We start from the raw sequence: 18,481 nt of genomic DNA on the forward strand, positions 1-18,481 counted from the left end.
CTTCGAGATCGAAGCACGAGACTTGGAAGAGAATACGAATAATTTCTTCGCGATCGAATTACTTGCTTTTTCTTCGATACATCCTATAATATCAGTTTTTTGGGAGACGGTAAGTAATCGAACAAGTATTCGCCCGAATAGTATTGTTTTACAATATCCGAATGAACGATAAAATTTCGACCATTCCTAATAAAAGTTTCTCGAAGCAGGATCGTCGCGTCGGTTTTAAATCGGTCGGTTGTAACGACGAACGTATTTGTATTTCGCTTCGATCTGTGGGTGTCGTTACCTTTACGAGTAAAAGAGAAAAGAATGGAAAGGAAATCGAAAACCAGGAGGAAAGATCCGGATACTTGTTATCCTAACACTATCTAGAGCAGCCTAGAATCTAGAGTCTAGAGTCTAGAGTTTAGAGTCTAGAGTCTAAAGTCTAGAGTCCGGCTGTGCGGATAATTAACAAAGAAGAAAAGGGATCGCGGCAATGTTTCCCATTCCTGTACAAGTTATCTAAATTGTCGGATAATAACTAGTTTCGCGAGACGTTCGCGAGACGGCAAAACGGCCAACAGCGACTCGCTCGTGTAATATATCGAACAAGTTTAGTCGTTCTTTCGAGTCTTCTAGATGAATGTGTTCTTTCGATCGCTAGTCGTTAAGTTTTATCCTCGGCGACGATACGTCTGACTGTATAATGTTTAAAAGATGCGTAAAGAGAAAATAAAATGCGTGAATCGTTATTTATTATTGCCATTGATGGAATTGATGTCGGTGCATAGCCAGTGTACCAAAAGGAACTTTAATAATCGTTAACGGAAACGCCTATATTTCTTCTTGTATTAGCGTTCGCGCCAATTGAGAGACTGAGGCTGACTATTCCGAGGCTGGATAGTCGCTGCGGGTAAGAGTCAAAGAAAAAAAAACCTTCTCAGTTTCTACGATCTATCGTGCCAGCAACACAATAAATCTAAAACACAAACTGCCGAAACATTTTCTTCATAGTTTCTTCGTACAATCTTTACCGATGCGATCGCGAAATTCCAAAGCGGTATCGAAGGAGTTACACGAGTCTCCAATGAAATTGATTTTCGTCGAACCTTTCGTAAATAATCGATGTCTCTAACGATGTCCGCTGCGAGGAACGCATTTGGTCGCATCTTCTCCGATGCTTCGAAGATCGTCCCTCTCGAAGGCATCGCACAATATGAATTCGCGTGGCGGTGGCCAGATACTGTCTACAAGATAATCGTCATCCGTTACGAAAACTTTTCAACTGTGACCGTAAACTGTAAAGGCGTTTCTCGATCTTGCGCGAAGCTACTCTCGTAGTGCAGAATATTTCGGTCGGTACGAGGAACAATCTTGCGGTCTTCGCGCGCTGCGATTTTCATTGCACTTATCGCATCTACATGTGTATAGTACCATCGATAAATGACCAAGTTTTCTCTTTATTTACGAGGAACATCGTTCATCTTTACATATTAGTGTGATAATAACACAATTACGTTATTCGAAATTACGTGTCATCGATATACGAGTGTGTTTCATAATATCCGAATGAAAGTTCAAGAGTGAATTTAACAGACAACAATATTAAAAGTATATTCGTGTAAATATTCATCCCACATACTCCAATTGTTCGAATTATCGTCGCATTTCTGTGTATCAACATCGATGAACATTTTTAAAAATAGTATATTTTTTAACACGTTACATTTATTCTCGTTCAAGTATATCTAAATACGCGAAAGACTTGTATCATTTTCGTGTTTATATGTGAGATAACGGTTTCAAGATTTCCAGATTCGCGAGTTGACGCCAAGTCCGCGATATCCTCTCTACCGACCAGCATTTGTACACCATTCGCTTCGTTACTAACGTATTTTAGAGTAGCCAAAGAAATCTCTTATAGACATTAAGAACATGTACACGAAAGCACCGTTTCAGCCTGTACATCATAACGAACGAGTCTGACCAGCTGCTTTCGCGAAAAGGGAACGACCCGTTTGAATGAAATTTGTACATGTAATTAGTTTAGCGATATATGACACAAATTTCATGTACCCCATACAAGGAGACGTTTTTTTGATATTGTAAATACTCGGAAATAAATAATCGTTTTTATTCAACATCCTTCCTTCCCTCTTTTTCGATATATTCGTTATTCGATATTGCAAGAGAACCGTGTTCGATAGACTTTGAACGAAGAGAAAGTTGTGAAAATGGTTACCTTGGTATAAATTGACCAACGGAACTGTGGCATACACTTTGAGAAATTCCTCCGCAGTGAAAAGGACGGGACAGTTGACGTTCAACAAGTACTCCAACACGGTACTCTCGGGGAAAAGTCTGGCAACGTTACCGCTTATGTTCCGTACAACATCCTTCATGGGAACTGACTTTTGCGACAAGTATTTTTACGATCAATTATCTGTCGGCGTCGACGTTGAATCGTTTAAATTAGATGGAACACTTACAAAATCGCGGACCGTGTTGCCGATATTGTCGCATAAAGTGTACACTTTTTTCAAACAATTGGATACCTGCGTTTGAATTTCAGTCATTTCGTGCGATTCCAATTTTTCTAATAAGGTAGGCGGGATCGTGTACACGTGAAACCATTCCGTAAAAAACCTCTAACAATTATATATCGGTATATACACACGAATATGATAAAATAATAATGATAACCAATGCGCGTTATTTCTTCTTTTGCTTTTACTATTTAGTTTTATTTTTACTGTAGCAGTGCTTACTTGATGGACATGGTGATGTGATGGAAGAAAAATTGCCTTTTTGAGTTTGCAATCCCCGTGTTGATTGCTATACAAGCCATCCAAATGTTTATAAACAATTTCTTCCGACGCCTAATATTAACATAAATTGCTAATGGTTTTGACTGGGCAGCGATATGTTTATATATAAATTAAAGTTTTCAATCGTAACATTACATTCGCGCACCTCTAACACGTGCACGTAGTATTGCGGATATACTAGCAACAACCCACTTATGGAAATGTTCACGTAATCTGCTTTTAAATCGTTAATCACAGATTCCATTTTCTGTAAATTACATTCGTTACGATTAACCTACCGATATTACGCTACTTTCACGTATTTCATACTTCACACTTGTCACGTTCTTACACTAATTCCTACTTGAGCAAAATTTTAATTTCTTTCAATTACACCTATCATTCGTACCTTTTCCAAGTCGATATGCGAACCAACGTATTCTCCTATATATACGATACGCGTTATATACGTAACCTTTGCATATAAATTAACTGTTATTAGATCTGCTCTTTCTTTATGGCTTATAGAACTTACTGTTTACTTACCCTGTCAGCTGTGCGAAGATTTTTCCTAATCACATCCAGTAAACTCCTCCTGGCAGGTTCAAACACACGTTTCATCATGTATGACGTGCGCAGAAAAAGGTTCCAATTTTCCACAGACGATACAAAAATATCACATAATTTCAGAATACTTTCACGAAACAATCTGACATGTAGAAACTGTTTCCATCGATCAAACTTCTGCAACGTTACAGATTCAACAAACGAAACGATCAAACCACCAACGAGTCATTGTCGAAGTCAGCCACCGAATGTTCGCCGGATGCTTACTCCGTTAATCGCTTAGCTACGATTAAATTACTATTTTCCAATTACCAATGATTTAATCAACAGATTATTTTAATATTACTATTATTATTATATGACACATTGTTTAATATATATCGAATATACGGTATACGTTATAAAAGGAATTCAAATTTCCCGCGGGAAATGGTGTCGCCATCTAGCGGTGAACATGCCGAACTATTTTTCGGAGTTTGGTCAGCGCCTCTATCGGGAAAACGCTCAAGTTTCTCCTCGATTAGTTTCCCTTGCCACCGCTAGATGGCGCTATTTACAGTATTTTTTACCGACCTGTCGGTACATTACCATAATGTCGGTAAAAATACGTTAAATGGCGCCATCTAACAGTAAAAATACGTACTATTCGTCGACAAACTTGGGCGTTCTCCCGATAGAGGCGCTGACCAAACTCCGAAAAATAGTTCGGTGTTTTCATCGCTAGATGGCTATCCATTTGGGCGAAAATACCGGGAACCCACTAGAGAAACTGTGATAATTTAAAAAGAAAGTTTAAAAAGTAAGCTAGTATCATATAAATAAACCATATAATCATACTTCCTTATTATTAAATGCATATTTTATTTAAATGAAATACAAATATATCTACAACGGTAAAAAGAACAAATAAATATACGTAAAATTACATAGAAGAATTTAAAATTACAAGTGTACAAATAAGTTTTACATACATGTAGTAGTATGTGCGTATATACAAAATACTAATACTGTGCTTATACTGACTGCGTAAATGTGTAATTACAATGACTGCACTTATTATTGCTATATACATTGCCCGGGTGTAACAACGATAAGTACGTATTCGAGGAGTTTTTTTAGTCCTTGGTAGATTTTCTATACGAAATCTAATAGTATGTCTATGTATAATCAAAATAATACTGTTAAACGGGATAAACAAAAAAAAAACAGTACCAACATGTTTAGAATTAAATTCCTACAATTCGCAAACATAAAGCTACAAAAGTTACTTGCATTTGTATTACAAAATTCAATAGAAACCTTTAAAACTTATACGTGCGTTAATTGTAGCTACTTTTTTGCCTTGGAACATTCTAAAATGGGTGGCGGCGGTGGAGTTGCATCGCTAGGATTTCCAAGCCATACAGATTTACTGAAGCGACCCTTTGTAACAGGAGCTTGCCATTTATTGATGCACATAACTGCAACTGTAGGCTTTTCTGCAGCGACCGTTGTTATAGCTGCAATTCTGAAAGCGAAATACAAATTATTTGTACAATACTAGTTACGGAATAGTTACTTACTCGGCATTTTTTGGGTAGGAAAAGAGTAAAAAAAAGTGCATTATAATATAAATACAGCATTTATTAATTAGAAACCACATTACAAACTGACTGAGAAATATTTTCTGTAAAGTAATTATCAAAATATGTATCGAGCAATGTATTCGAGTGTACGTATGTAATAAATCAATATTTACAATTAATCTAATGCTTAGCGAAAATATACTAAGTAATCGATTAGCGTACCTAAAATTCACAAAACTTACAATTCATGTGAATCGGCTTAATACTACCAGAAATTAAAGCATATTTTTGTTAGAAAATAAGAATAATCAATGTCTTTATTGTACAAATATAAACCCAATAGTTTCCGTATGAAAAATACACAATCCTATGAAATAACATAGAGCGCGAAGCCATTAATTATGATAAAAAAACAAAATCATTTTTTCTAATGCCAAGGCACTTGATTTGGATGACTAATGGAACCTAATTTGTAGTACCTTGTCGTAGAAGGTGTTTGCTGTGTTCCTGCAGATTGATTGGGTGGTGTTGCTGCTGTAGGAATTTCAGCACTTTGAGCAGAAGTGCCATCACCTTTCAAAACGGCAACACACTTCCAATTATTAATATAATTATCTTTCCATAATCGCACACACCCGTCATCCCCTGAACTTGCTAAAATAGTTCCCATTATATTCCAACATACGCGCCAAACGGTAGAGTCATGATCAGTAAACTTTACTTCTGCAGTTTCAAAACGTGACGAACCGCTTTGTATGCTATCCCTATATCGATAATATTATGTAGTTTCTTATTTAATCAATATTCGTATAAATCTACGAAATTCGGGCTTATACTTACGGTATAGGTTTCAACGTAATTATTCGTACATCTTTTGTTGCCATAGCTAACGTATGGAAACTTCTGCCTAAATTTGGAGCAAATGCAATATCATGAACAGGTTCCTCGATTGACAATGTTTCTGTTTTTGCCCATCTTCTACTACTTTCCGAATATTCGTAAATAAAGACTTTGCCTCCATTCGGATCGTCGCTTGCAACTGCTAACATGGGGGGATGTAACCTAATACGCACAATAGATAACGAAACGTTAAATAATTCCAAAACATAAATCAAATATACTTTGAAAACGATATTTTTCAAAATGATCCGATATCTCCTTACACCCAACTCGCAAACCTTCCACTGTACAACAGTTGAAAGGACTTTGTTATTTCCTTACCTTGAAAGAGATGGATTCCACGAGAGACAACTACATTGAAGCTTGCAACTAATATCGTGTTGCAAAGTCCATTGACTCAAGTTCATAACATCGGGAGCTTCGTATATTCTAATTACTCCATCTTCGCTACAAGTTGCTAACAAGAGACCTAACGTTTTAGGTGCAAATTTCACGTCTGTAACAGACTTTCGAGAGTCCACTAAATTTGTTCGCCTAACCCAATGTCTCATGCCACTTTCGCTAGGACCAGATCCTTCTCCGACTGTTAACGCAATGCAAAATTATTTCGTAACTATAGCAGAGATGAAATTTAACGATCAATTACAATTTTACCTATCTCCTCCCACACGGCTGCCGTTCTGTCGAAAGAACATGTCGCGAGAACTTGACCAAATTCTGGATGGGCCCAAGTAACTTTCCAAACAGAACCACTGTGAGCTTTCCAAGATGCAGTTAAATGCCAATTACCATATTCATCTTCGTCCCAGACCTAAGTGAATTCGACCATTTTCACAAATGACTATAACAACAAATTCTAATAATACAACTGTACAAGTAACGAATATAAACTTTTAACCTTTACAAATTGATCACTGGAGCATGTTGCCATTCGTTGTCCGTAAAAATCGTACGCGATATCGTGAATCAAATCTTTATGCTCAGCATTAATGCAATGTGCTTCGAACATTCTTAATGTTTAATTGAATATTATCGTATAAAACAAACTTCCGTCAATGATTGCAAGCGTGTTACAATAGCGTAGAGGTTAGACAATAATATTGCAAATTTCTTACATGAAATGAAGCAAAGATTAAAATATTAACAAATGCAATATATATACGATATATTACAAGAACCAAAGGTCGCCGATTAAATTCATTTACTTTCTGTAGTATTGTCTTAAAATTGATGTCTCGCTAAAAAGGAGGGAAAACGTAATACAACTACTTTCACTAACATCTTTTCAAATTGCTCTGATTATGGAAATAAGAAATTTCACAAAAATCCCGATCTAAAATCATTAATAAGACATTGGTAATTTGAAACGTTTTTACTTCTTTACACCTTGAATTTCAAATACACTATTCGAACAAATTTCAATCAAATTCGTTCCGCGCGAGGGAAATTCACTCAACTATCGCATGCATGTATAGTTCAGTGGGTCTGGTACTAGTGGCGACATCGGTGGGAAAACGCCCAAGTTTGTCTTCTGCCATGTTGTTTCTTTTTACCGACGACGTGGTATGGTAATATACCGACAGGTCGGTAAAAAATGCTGTAAATACTGCCATCTAGCGGTGAAAAGCGGAACTAATCGAGGACAAACTTGGGCGTTCTCCCGATAGAGGCGCTGACCAAACTCCGAAAAATAGTTCGGTATATTCACCGATAGATGGCTATGAAGTCGAATGAAAAAAGCGCGCGAAAAAGGTCTTCAATTTGAATTAATTATACAAACATTGAAAGAGTAGCTCCTCCCGACATTGTTTAAACATTTATTAAATAACTATATAGCTTTAAACAGTTCGAGTATTAAAATGAATAGCCATTCATAGCTTCAACAATTTATTTACAAAGACGAGGAGCAACGTACATGATAAAAATGTTGAAAAATATACAATTGAAAAGAGCGGAAGACCAATGGACTGGTAGGAAAAATTGTTCCACTTCAATTTTTACTTTATTCTTTCCTTTCATGTATACAGAATTTGAAGAAAAAGAAGGAATGTCCCGATCGATCGTTATAAAAAAAAAAAGAAAGAAAGAATACAGTAAAAATCGAATTCTATTGTGCATTCTTCACGAAAATTGTACAACTAAATACATTGCTGATACAGCAAAATTAATTAAACGAGATCACAGTGTAATCTGCGATTTTTGTTTATGTCTTCTGGAATTTTATCTCGAGAGAAACTTTCTACAAATTAATACTTTTGTCATAAAAATATCATTTTCTACCAAAATTTCTTCGCTGGTAGAAAACTATCTCGAACGAACAACGATGAAACGTTCCATTTCCCGAAGATTATTTTACAATGTAAAAATTTGACTCGGATCAATACATAACGTTAGATATATCATCTTTATGTTACATCAAAATATGATAACTATCGCTATCTTAACGTTTGAACTTGTTACAATTGTACCTCTGTTTCCATTGTCCAACTGTCAGTTGCCAAGAATATAGTTTTCTGTTGTATACAAGTATGTACATATACATGTATCGCACATGATATGATATATCGATCGATTCTCAGAAAATACAATATATGTATACACATATCTATACGTAAACATTTAAATTGTTCAACTCTTTCTCGATTCGTAACAATTAATCATCTAACTAAGTTTAGTAACATTTTTTCTGGAAACCTTAATGATTATCGTCGTCGAAATAGAAGAATATAAAATCACGTTTATAATAGTTTTCTCGGTGGTCTTGGAATATACTTTATTTTCGTGATCGAGCCCGTTACTAGCCCGTTACGAGACTCGTTACTAGAAATAACGCGCATTATAATTTACAACAATCACAAGTGGTAGATTTGTGCACATTCCTAACGCTAGACTCGTACACGAAACATAGGAATATTGTCCTGTCTTATCGATGCAATCGTTATCCGCGATCTAAAAGTAAAGCTTGCGCGAATTATCAGCCGCTCAGAAAATACTTTGCCTCGTTCTCGAAGATTAATAATCAAAATTTCGCATTCGATCGACATTTCTAAATTGGCCATGGTGTACTCGTAACACGATAATCGCATTTTCCGTGGCTTCAAGTTTAATCAACGAGTTTATTAGTCGAGACTCGATAATTAAATTTCTGTGCCAGCGAAGGAAGTGTTCGCATACTTTAGGCGTTTCTGGGTCATCGAATTATCGAAAATTATTCGGGAAAATATGGTCCATAAAAATAGCCCAGTCCTTCTATTAACGTAGCTAGGCAAGTAAAAAATATTACAACATTTTTTTATATCCAAATATATAGAGATTAATAACTTGTTGAGTAGATTAAATCGTAACAATACGTTGCAACAAACAATGTATGCAGTTAACAATGTAACTTTCTTACTTACAACCACATACTCTTATAGCCTTTTACATCCGGTATTATTTTCGATAATTGTCTGCGATAAACATTGTTCAATTTTGTTCGGAATTCTGCTGTGTATAGTCATGTGTGTTGTAACTACAAGTCATCGTTGTAACGTTTCAACGATATTCTATCGTATACAATATAAACTATGAATCCACTTGATAGACGCATACATTTCTAACTCTGATACGAGTTTAGGGAAGCACGATGGTTTACCAACAACTATGTTTTCTACTCTTCGAGCATCAGTTTACACTTTAGTTTACCAAAGACTGACTCAACGATTTATTCTAATTTTCTGTTTGAAATGTATTTATAATACGAATAAGTTGGGGCACAGACTCTCGAAATCTCTTCGGAACTATTTCTAGGCTATAAATATTGTATTATTATCTTCTATATCACTGTTTCTTGTTCCTCCTAAAACTTACGAAAGACTAATTTACGCCTATTCCGAGTGTTCCCTTCGCGCTTTAGGTTCATCCTGCTTACTTTCAGTTCTCTTGGGTTTCCTAATATTACGGGTATACTATCTTGTCTCGAATTTTTTTGAGACGTTTAACAATTCGTTAGGAATCGAACTTGTTGTTCCTTTGATATGTTGACTTTTCGACTCGGAATGTCTATTCGAAAAACGTGTATGCGATACGTTTTTTTTTTTTCTTTTTTTTTTACGTCGATCCTCGGATACGAGATACGGAACACGATGGTTTCCTCTAAAATTTGGCATTCTGTCTTCGAAGATCGTTCGGAATGATGGTCGTGAGGAACCCACCGAAGGCCAGGGTGACGCAGAGAGCGATGTTCGCCCAGAAATCACCCCATAGATGAAGGAAGTAGCCGTAGGCGATCGTGAAGGCGATCCCGAATACCTGACAGACCGCATTCAACAGGCCAGCAGACGTACCTTCCGGTTCTGGGTACGTCAGTTCGGCCGCGAACTCGAAACCCACTGGCAAGTAGCCAGTCATGAAAAAACTGAGTAAAGCCAATACATTGCTTTAGTATACATACAGTTCGAGTTGGCCAGAAATCACACAATCGATTTATCAAGCTAAGCTAAAGTTTATCAACTCGATGAGTTTGCGATCGAAGAGTGTTTTTGTTAGGAGAACGATGCCTTATACTTACCCCAATATACCAGCTGTTACGTAAATAACGTATATTTGAGTGGTATTCAGAGTGAACGTAAAGATGATCATGCCAACAAACGAAAGAAGGTAGACTCCAAGTGTCGTTTCTCTGCATAAAAAAGAAATATGCTAGAAAGTTGAACTGGAGAAAACGGTTTTTCAAGAGTTTGTCTAATTTAAGAAACAGATCGTACGAGTAAAGCTTACTTGAATCTGTGCGTTTTATCGAGCACGATACCGCATACAACGGAACCCAACATTCCAGCGCAAACTATGGTCAAACCGATTCTACCAGCGTCTTTCTCGTGGTGCTGCGAAACCAGCGATTCAAATATACATCACGGTATATCGATTAGTTATTCGGATTAATGAATCATTGCGTAATTCGCGCATACTAACCGGAAAATATTGGAGGACAATGGTGTTCAAGAGTGTACTGATGGCGTAAAAAATACCGACGTTGATGCCGTAACTCAGCAAGAGCAACAAGTAACCGACGTTGGTGACCAATTTCTTCACCGATTGTAAGAAACTTTCCGTGATTTCTGACTCTCTTTGCACGGCTTGAGCTGGACTTGGTGGCAACGGTGGCTCGGATTTGAAAACTGAAACGCAACTTTGTTAAGTATACCGAAATTATTACGTCACCCGGCACGCTTTTCATTGATTTTACCGATAACGATTTTTGTTCAATTCAAATGGTTGCACGTACAGAAAATGATTAGGCACAGAATGATGGTAGTAAAAGCGGCCACAATGTAGAACATAACTTGCATGCCACGTCCGATGAAGGTGATATCTTCGTTATTCGGCACCAACATCGGTGGGAAGAGAAAACCGATGGCTATGCCCAACTGTGGACAACGACGATACTTCAATTTAATGTTTACTATGAAAAGAAACAAATAAATAACGAAAAGAGTGGCGCGAACAACAAGTTTTCTTGTTTGAAACTAGACTCTGAATTTCGCTAGTTTTGCTTGGAAATATTTTCAAAAGTGAACAATGTACACAGCTGTAGTTTCGAGATACGGTCAGCTGACCTAGAGATCAGCATCGAAAGATTTTGCTTGAAATTACTGTTAGGCCAGAGAGATACGCGGTAACCATTATTGTTATGCGAAGGAAGTAAGAGATCATTATTCTTTTCAGCCCATCACGAGCGATTTCGACGAGAGTTCCGCCGCCCTCGAAGCATGGCAAAGTTCTATGACACGACCGATATGCCGCGCCGCGCCGCGCCGCGCCGCGCCGATGTGATCCAAAACCTCGGCAATCCATTCTGTGCTTTCAGTATGAATATTGCTATGCGAAATACGATACATAGAATAGATCGTATTAATGCCTAACTTTGACATCTGGCTATAGGTATTCTATAAATATTATATATGTAATATCATTAATAAAAGTCGGATCGTACAAAGTGGAAAATATGATCAATTTAAGAGGAAAAATGTGGAATAATTAGTAAAAAGGCAACAGAAAAAGAAATGTTGATCGGGGTAGGCACCACGTGCAAGTTAGTGGGGCTAACGCAACGGGGTGTACCGTAATGATGGCAACTGTGAAATATGGTCGTTTAATTCGCTCGATGAGATCCGATCTGATCTCCCTATCCCTGTTGCGAAATGAAACGTGGGTGCACGGTTCGGTCCGGGTTCCCACCTAATCACGTAACGGCTTAACTCGCGAACGACCCTGTCCATCGAATTAGAATTGTAGCCGGCAGGTAAGTAGTACGCACTCGAGTTCCACTCTAAACCGTGACCGTTTAACGCGATCAACGGGGACGTCTGCGTCGGCGTCGTGCACGGAACAGAATCAGATTAGAGATTACGCCCAAACTAAACAGTCCAATGTTTCCCAAACATGTAGTATTTCCGCTTTAAAATTGAAAACACATAGCGTAATCGAGGAAATCCTTTTAAAAATGCTCGTTAAAAAGCTTCCAACGAGCAGTTAATTACCGACCTGATTTCCAAAAACGCCGATGCTGCACGCGCTGCTGACCTGATCCGGACCAAACCAAACAGCCGCTAAACGTGCTGGAACCGACAGTATAAAAGTCTGGCTCACGGCGACAATTGTCTGCCCGATAAAAGTCAGCCAAAATAGATCTGGGCTTACGCTGAAAGCTTTGATCCACGATCCTAGCGTCGTCCCGATCGCTCCTGTAAGCGCAGCGCATCTTAGACCCTGAAAACAAATTAACATTCGATCGCATTTGTCATTTTTGAAACAGTACAAACTCAACTCCATCATTGTCTGGATAAAATGATGTTGCATAATACTTGTACAAGGTAGCTACACTGTATAACGAAATGTTTCTAATTTCTAGCCGTTATGAATGAAAAACGCACAGTGATTAAACAACGATTAAACTTAACCAAGAGTTTCGTAAACTATTCGAATCTTTCTCCGTGAAATGATATCATCTCAAGTCCGTAAACTAGCAACGTCCGCTCGATCCATCAATCTACAGACCAAACAAACTCGCAACGTCTGCTCGATCCATTAATCCAGTATACAAAACAAGCAAACTCGCTTTCAATTCAAGTTTCAAGTGTTCTTGGATATACGAACATTTCGAAACGACGAAAGTTTCGCTCCAACTCGGATTAATTCAAGTATTGTATCAACCGATTCGCGAACTTGATAGTGGTGTGAAAAATCCCTCGAATAAAATCCGACAAATGTTTTTTTGAAATATAATCTGTTTACCCTTCGATACAGTTTATATTGCTTGCTCTTCTTGCTTCGTCCCTTATCAAACACTTTCTAACGCAGCGAAACGTATACATTTTTATACGTCTCGATGTGTAATCAAATGCTTAATCAGATTAGATTAAACGCACGATAGAGTTATTGTACAATAATTAATTCGCGATATTCATGGCAAAGTTTACGAGATTGTCGATAAATAAGTAAATAGGTAGGCTAGGTACTCGCGGATACGAATCGTTTGAAATTTTATAATTATCGACAGTGGACTGAAAATAACAGAGTAAACGTAATGCTATACTTACGTATTTGTCGAGGAGATAACTCGCTGGAAAAATGAATGGAATGTAGGTTATCATAAATATCATGCTGGTCATGTCCACTGCAAAGCTGGACACGTTATAAAACTTGGACACTATATTTGCGATGATACTGTATTGGATCCATTGCATAGCGTTGCTGGCACTGTATACCACGAAGATCATTAGAATTAGCCATCGTCGTTTGTAAACTTTCGTCTCGACCATCTGTAATATATAACAAATGGGTTTAATTTAATCGAAATTTACTAGGATGGGAATCCTCTCTTACTGCTCCCGAATCTACCTTCTTCTCTCCGCTCGAATACAATTCCTTCGAGCCTAACTTTTCCCAAATCTAGTTACATGGTATAGCCATGATAATAACTTTCAGATGATAATCAAATTCTCGTTAATATGAATCGATATCGATATCGTTATTCAAAATTTTTGATTTGGACAAATATTTTGCTACTATGTCTGACAGAATCGAGATGCTTTTGTTCACCTGAATCGGTTGAACCCCACTTTCGATGGCCTTAACATAGTCTGCGGAATTTTTCATCGTTTTGGTGTTTTGCCCTTGGTCCATAATCTCAGCGAAATAATCTAGCTAATATCGAAACGATTAGGGTAAGCCACTTCCGCGACACATTCGACGTTTTCTTCTTATTCTTCTTCTAGTTTCTCTTTCTGATTTCTAAACGCTTTATTCGAATTTTGTCAGCCGCGATGGCTGCCTGAAAAGAAACGAAATAGAAGAAAAAAAAACGAAAGAAAGCAAATGTTCGATTAGGACGGCGACCGCTGCGGTGTGTTCTCGAGGGTTTTTTCAAGGTAATCTTAATCATTTCGCCTAGTTTAAAGTACCAATTAGCGACGCCAGACTTTTCACTCGGTGCTTCTTTGAAACAATGCTAGAGACAGAATGTTGGCATTCTCGAGAAACGTGGACAATGCGTTAAAGGCGTAAAGGTCTACTCGAGTATCTTTCTACATTCTATATTTGCGATCAAAATGAATCGTGAATTTGATTTTATTCGTTCGGAAACGATTAAAAGAAAAGACTTTTTGTTTATTTATAGGTTCGCGAACGAATCGATACGAGAATTGAACGAAAAGCGAAGCCATTTTATGAACGAAATGTATCGATGATTCGTACGGAGACAAATCGTGTATTACAATTTGGGCAAAGGTTTGGATAAGAATTATCACACCGATGTTTATGACTCGACGTCTGACCAATTAGCATGGTTTATTATCGATTTAAATCGATTTGAAATTGTTTCGATACTCTGTGCGTTTAAGAGTTAAATTTAGCGGGTATCGCCGCTTTCATTGGTTGATTAAATATTAGTTTTTACGTTTGACTTGTTCCAAAATTCTCGCGTTAACCGTTGCGTTACACTTTTCTACGAATCATGCAAATTGCTTTCAAGGTTACCATTCAGCATTTTCGGTTAAAAAAATAAAAATATCTGACAACCAGAAGGTGTAATCGGTACAAAGTAAAAATTGCTTATAATAATTTCGTAACATTATCTTTTCTCGTTTCTATCGATTCTGTATGAAATGCAATATTTATTCTTTTATCGCTGTTGAATTAAATCGAAAACGTCGCGACGAATTGAACAATGTTTCCTTCATTCTTAAGATTCGATTACCTTAAGCGGAAAAACTGGTTACGAAAGAACAGATCGTACAACGTCATCCAAGTCTAACAGAACGTAAAATAATTAGTTTGCATTAAAGGAGAAGCCAAGACTTACCTGGAAAACAAGACTCACCGATGAACGATATACTTCCTCTATATCATACCTAAGCGTTCGAATCGTTCGCCAATCGAGATCTATACGTTCTCCAAAGATTCGAGGCGCCACGCAAAACGGAGCTCAGCTATATCCACGTGGTTTTCGCGACAGATTCACGCCGGTTGCGTGATGGAAACAACCTGGCTGTTTATTATTCAGCCACGCGCCAATAGAAACTCTCTTGTTTCGGCGAGTTGACGTCGTCGTTGCCGACCCGATCCACGTGCGAATGTTTTCTTATTCAACGTCAAATGGTAACTGTTTGTAGCAAAATTGAACCACTTTGTCGACAACTATGTGGAAAGTGAGTTTCTTAGTTATCTTTGACGAGTAACTAGACGCTTGGTCAAGATCCACGTGTAAAAGACACGACGACCTTCACCCTGACGTATCGATTCTACTCGAAGGACACGCAAATGATCTCTAAACCGTGGAATAAACTCGGAAATGTTGTCCAAGAGTCTTCCGTATGGGAAAACTCGAGCAACGTAATCTTTTGTAAAAGATGTTGTTGTTGTTGTTGTTGTTGTTGTCGGTGGTGGTGGTGGTAGTTTCCTTGCGCGGTTTCTCTCTTTCTGTGTTTCATAGGTTGTATCGATCAGTGGTAACGGGTTAACAGGTCTCCGATGGAGCGGAGCACGTCGATGGACGTAAAACGGGGAACCGGAGGGATGGTGCTCGTTCAACTGTCTACTAGATCCTCGGTCATGGTACGATCGAGTCGGTTTTCGACATCCGAGTCCACGGAGCGCTGGACAATAACTAAATCCGATGGATTCGTCGCAGCTCGTACCACCTACGTCCTTCGACTGATAGCAGGCTTGTCTCGCGCACATCGTCCGACCGCGGACGCGGACAGCTCATTGCTTCTGCGCGAGTTGCCCGACGCGACGCTTCGAAACCAACCGCGGAGATTAGGAAGATTGCGATAACACGCGCGCGGGCGCGCGCGCCACCTCTACCTCTACCTTTTTATTTTCCAAAGTGTTGGGCTAGCCTTCTGACTTTCATATTTTTCCTGGTATCGTCTCTTTAATCATCAGTCCGACTATCATATTTATTTATCGATTTTTCAGAAAATCTTCTTCTTCTTCGTTATTATTCGTTGTAATTCTCGCGAGCCCTTTGAGAACGATCGATCGATATCTCGATTACTAGGTTGATTGGCTTCTTGGAGCAACAGGTGTACATATAAATTGCACGTATAATCGAATTCCATACTATTATGATATTCTCGTTTGGAAGGTGTACCAACGTGTACCAATGTTTTAGTAAAGAAATTATTCTCAGTCTGTGTACATTGAAATTTATCACAGATTCTGAGAAACGACGCCGACGAGACACTCGAAGTAACTATCCGACTATAGATGCGATAATTTTATCGATATTTAGGTATGTCCTTCGAGGAAAGATGATCGTAACGATACCGTCAGAAGTCGTTTTAGCGCGTGTACAAACAATATAATCGTTGGTTTACCGATGCGGATCTTTTGCTCGCACGAAACTGTTTCGTTCGAAACAATACGGATTAAAGGCATCGTGTTTCGCAAAATCGCTCGACGAGCGCTTTTCCTATCGACTTATTGTATAAATTTTTATCAGGACAGACTTTGTTACCGAAAAATTACGTGCAATAAATGGCCGTTGCACGGGTGACAGAATGACGGCAACGACAACGCTGTCGATTGCACGGTTCGTGCTCGGAGCGTGATACTATTTCGAGCAAACAGGATCCTATCCAGAATATCGTGACTTAAGCCTTCGTAAAGCCAATTTTATTGGCAGCGAATAGTATAGTAAGTCATTATTGTGTTGTGAAGAATGGAAACATCTTGCGGTACTGTCAAGAGGAACGCACGGAGTAGATCCAACGCGAGTGTTTACAGTAGCGATAGCGCGAACAAGGAAGCGAACGAATCTTAATTTCATTTTGTGGAAACATGATTCAATTCGATGTACAGGGAATAACGATCAAGCAGACACCTTACGTAACCAAGTGTATAGTTGTTCCCATTTTCCGATCGCTGTACAATAGAACGTGATTTGATTCCTCATCTTTTCGGAATTCTACATTTTTTCGGAAAAATTTCTCTTTCCATAAACGCGATACCAATATCTCATAAAATATGCAATCCGTGGTTTTCTTATCGGTATTTTGATAATTAGCTAATCGCCACGCTAAAGGTTTCATCGGTCGAAAGTTATATCATAGCATCGGTGAGATAACAAAATCTGTTAAAACAATTGTCTCGTTGTTCTGAAACGTGTTAGAAACTTTATTCACCTCGAGTATATGTTCCTCCAGACAACTAATTATTCTCCTCGCAACAAAATTTCGCATCGCCTCACCTTTTTTTTTCCTTGCATTGTCACGTCGTGTTTTCATATGGAAGAATCAAAGCAATGTCAAACGAGATTTTTCAATTTTATCAATTTTGTCTACATATATAATTATGCAGCAACCAAATCGATGAAGGTAATTAAACGCGATGCTTGGAATACCGATCCGATAAGATGCGTCAATGGTACAACATTTAGCGATGACCGGTATCGTTTATATCTCTACATGTATATTATCCGCGTACGATATATTACACGATATAAATTATTATGCTCACCGAGACGCGAGCCGCCTACACCACACCACACCACACCACACCACACGACGTTAAGTTATGCAACGTTTGTTCGTCGGACCTATGTAAACCTGGCATAGAACGTGTTCCATAAATATTAAGCAAGTGAGACGACGCTTAATCCTCCAACGTCTTGCATTTTTAAGAGGAAAATGACGCGATGGATATTATCTTTCGCGAGTTTTTCCACTTAAAAAATCGAATTAGAATTCAGAATTCTTCTTTTCATGCAGCAGTTTGTCTCAGAGTAAACTTTTATTTAAACCTTTGATAATGATAAATAAACTTTTATCTAATCAACGTGCACTTTTCATACACAACCGTTACGTTCTTCGAACGTAACGAGTAGTGTTGAGTAAAATTAGTATTTTGTTTTTATAATAATCCTTTAATTTTTATGAGGACGTGTTTACAATTACTCAACACGAATACGAATACGAATACGAATACAAACACGAACACGCGCGCAATGGCTGATACGAGCTTGGAGATTACTGGAATCGGTTGGCATCGTAAAACTGCGACATTCTATCGGCGCAGCGACCAATTTTTCACGCATCCACCACTCTTATCGGGCACTGATTTCGCTACCAATTAGACCGTTTGTTATTTTGCGTGATGAACCGTGCACATTAAATC

General features: G+C 38.1%; 3 protein-coding genes across 6 annotated transcripts; all 3 read right to left on the reverse strand.

The window, feature by feature from the left end:
• Positions 1-2,031: 2,031 nt before the first annotated feature.
• LOC128893504 (testis-expressed protein 47-like) lies at positions 2,032-3,460 on the reverse strand. Its single transcript, XM_054154504.1, has 7 exons — positions 3,339-3,460; positions 3,202-3,267; positions 2,959-3,060; positions 2,754-2,864; positions 2,475-2,633; positions 2,233-2,396; positions 2,032-2,104 (listed from the first exon to the last, which is right to left on the reverse strand). Exons 1-7 carry the CDS (start codon positions 3,414-3,416, stop codon positions 2,032-2,034), a joined length of 753 nt encoding a protein of 250 aa, XP_054010479.1. The 5' UTR covers positions 3,417-3,460.
• A 753-nt stretch (positions 3,461-4,213) lies between these two features.
• LOC128893496 (nucleoporin SEH1-A) lies at positions 4,214-7,304 on the reverse strand. Of its 3 annotated transcripts, XM_054154491.1 has the most exons (7): positions 7,030-7,304; positions 6,723-6,934; positions 6,479-6,635; positions 6,146-6,407; positions 5,765-5,986; positions 5,404-5,688; positions 4,214-4,866 (listed from the first exon to the last, which is right to left on the reverse strand). In XM_054154491.1, the coding sequence occupies exons 2-7, from the start codon at positions 6,831-6,833 to the stop codon at positions 4,689-4,691; spliced, it is 1,215 nt and encodes a 404-aa protein (XP_054010466.1). In that variant the 5' UTR covers positions 6,834-6,934; positions 7,030-7,304; the 3' UTR covers positions 4,214-4,688. The 3 variants fall into 3 exon arrangements, with proteins under 3 accessions (XP_054010466.1, XP_054010465.1, XP_054010467.1); XM_054154490.1 differs by having other exon boundaries at positions 4,215-4,866; positions 6,723-7,304; XM_054154492.1 differs by lacking the exon at positions 4,214-4,866 and having other exon boundaries at positions 4,962-5,688; positions 6,723-7,303.
• A 394-nt stretch (positions 7,305-7,698) lies between these two features.
• On the reverse strand, positions 7,699-15,279 carry LOC128893495 (feline leukemia virus subgroup C receptor-related protein 2-like). 2 transcript variants are annotated; one of them, XM_054154488.1, is made up of 9 exons: positions 15,165-15,279; positions 13,904-14,135; positions 13,402-13,623; positions 12,347-12,571; positions 11,088-11,229; positions 10,775-10,980; positions 10,583-10,686; positions 10,374-10,484; positions 7,699-10,220 (listed from the first exon to the last, which is right to left on the reverse strand). In XM_054154488.1, exons 2-9 carry the CDS (start codon positions 13,985-13,987, stop codon positions 9,959-9,961), a joined length of 1,356 nt encoding a protein of 451 aa, XP_054010463.1. In that variant the 5' UTR covers positions 13,988-14,135; positions 15,165-15,279; the 3' UTR covers positions 7,699-9,958. The 2 variants fall into 2 exon arrangements, with proteins under 2 accessions (XP_054010463.1, XP_054010464.1); XM_054154489.1 differs by lacking the exons at positions 13,904-14,135; positions 15,165-15,279 and adding an exon at positions 13,703-13,845.
• Positions 15,280-18,481: the final 3,202 nt, after the last annotated feature.

This window comes from Hylaeus anthracinus, unplaced genomic scaffold (assembly GCF_026225885.1).
Source record: "Hylaeus anthracinus isolate JK02 unplaced genomic scaffold, UHH_iyHylAnth1.0_haploid 3, whole genome shotgun sequence".
Lineage (NCBI taxonomy): Eukaryota > Metazoa > Arthropoda > Insecta > Hymenoptera > Colletidae > Hylaeus > Hylaeus anthracinus.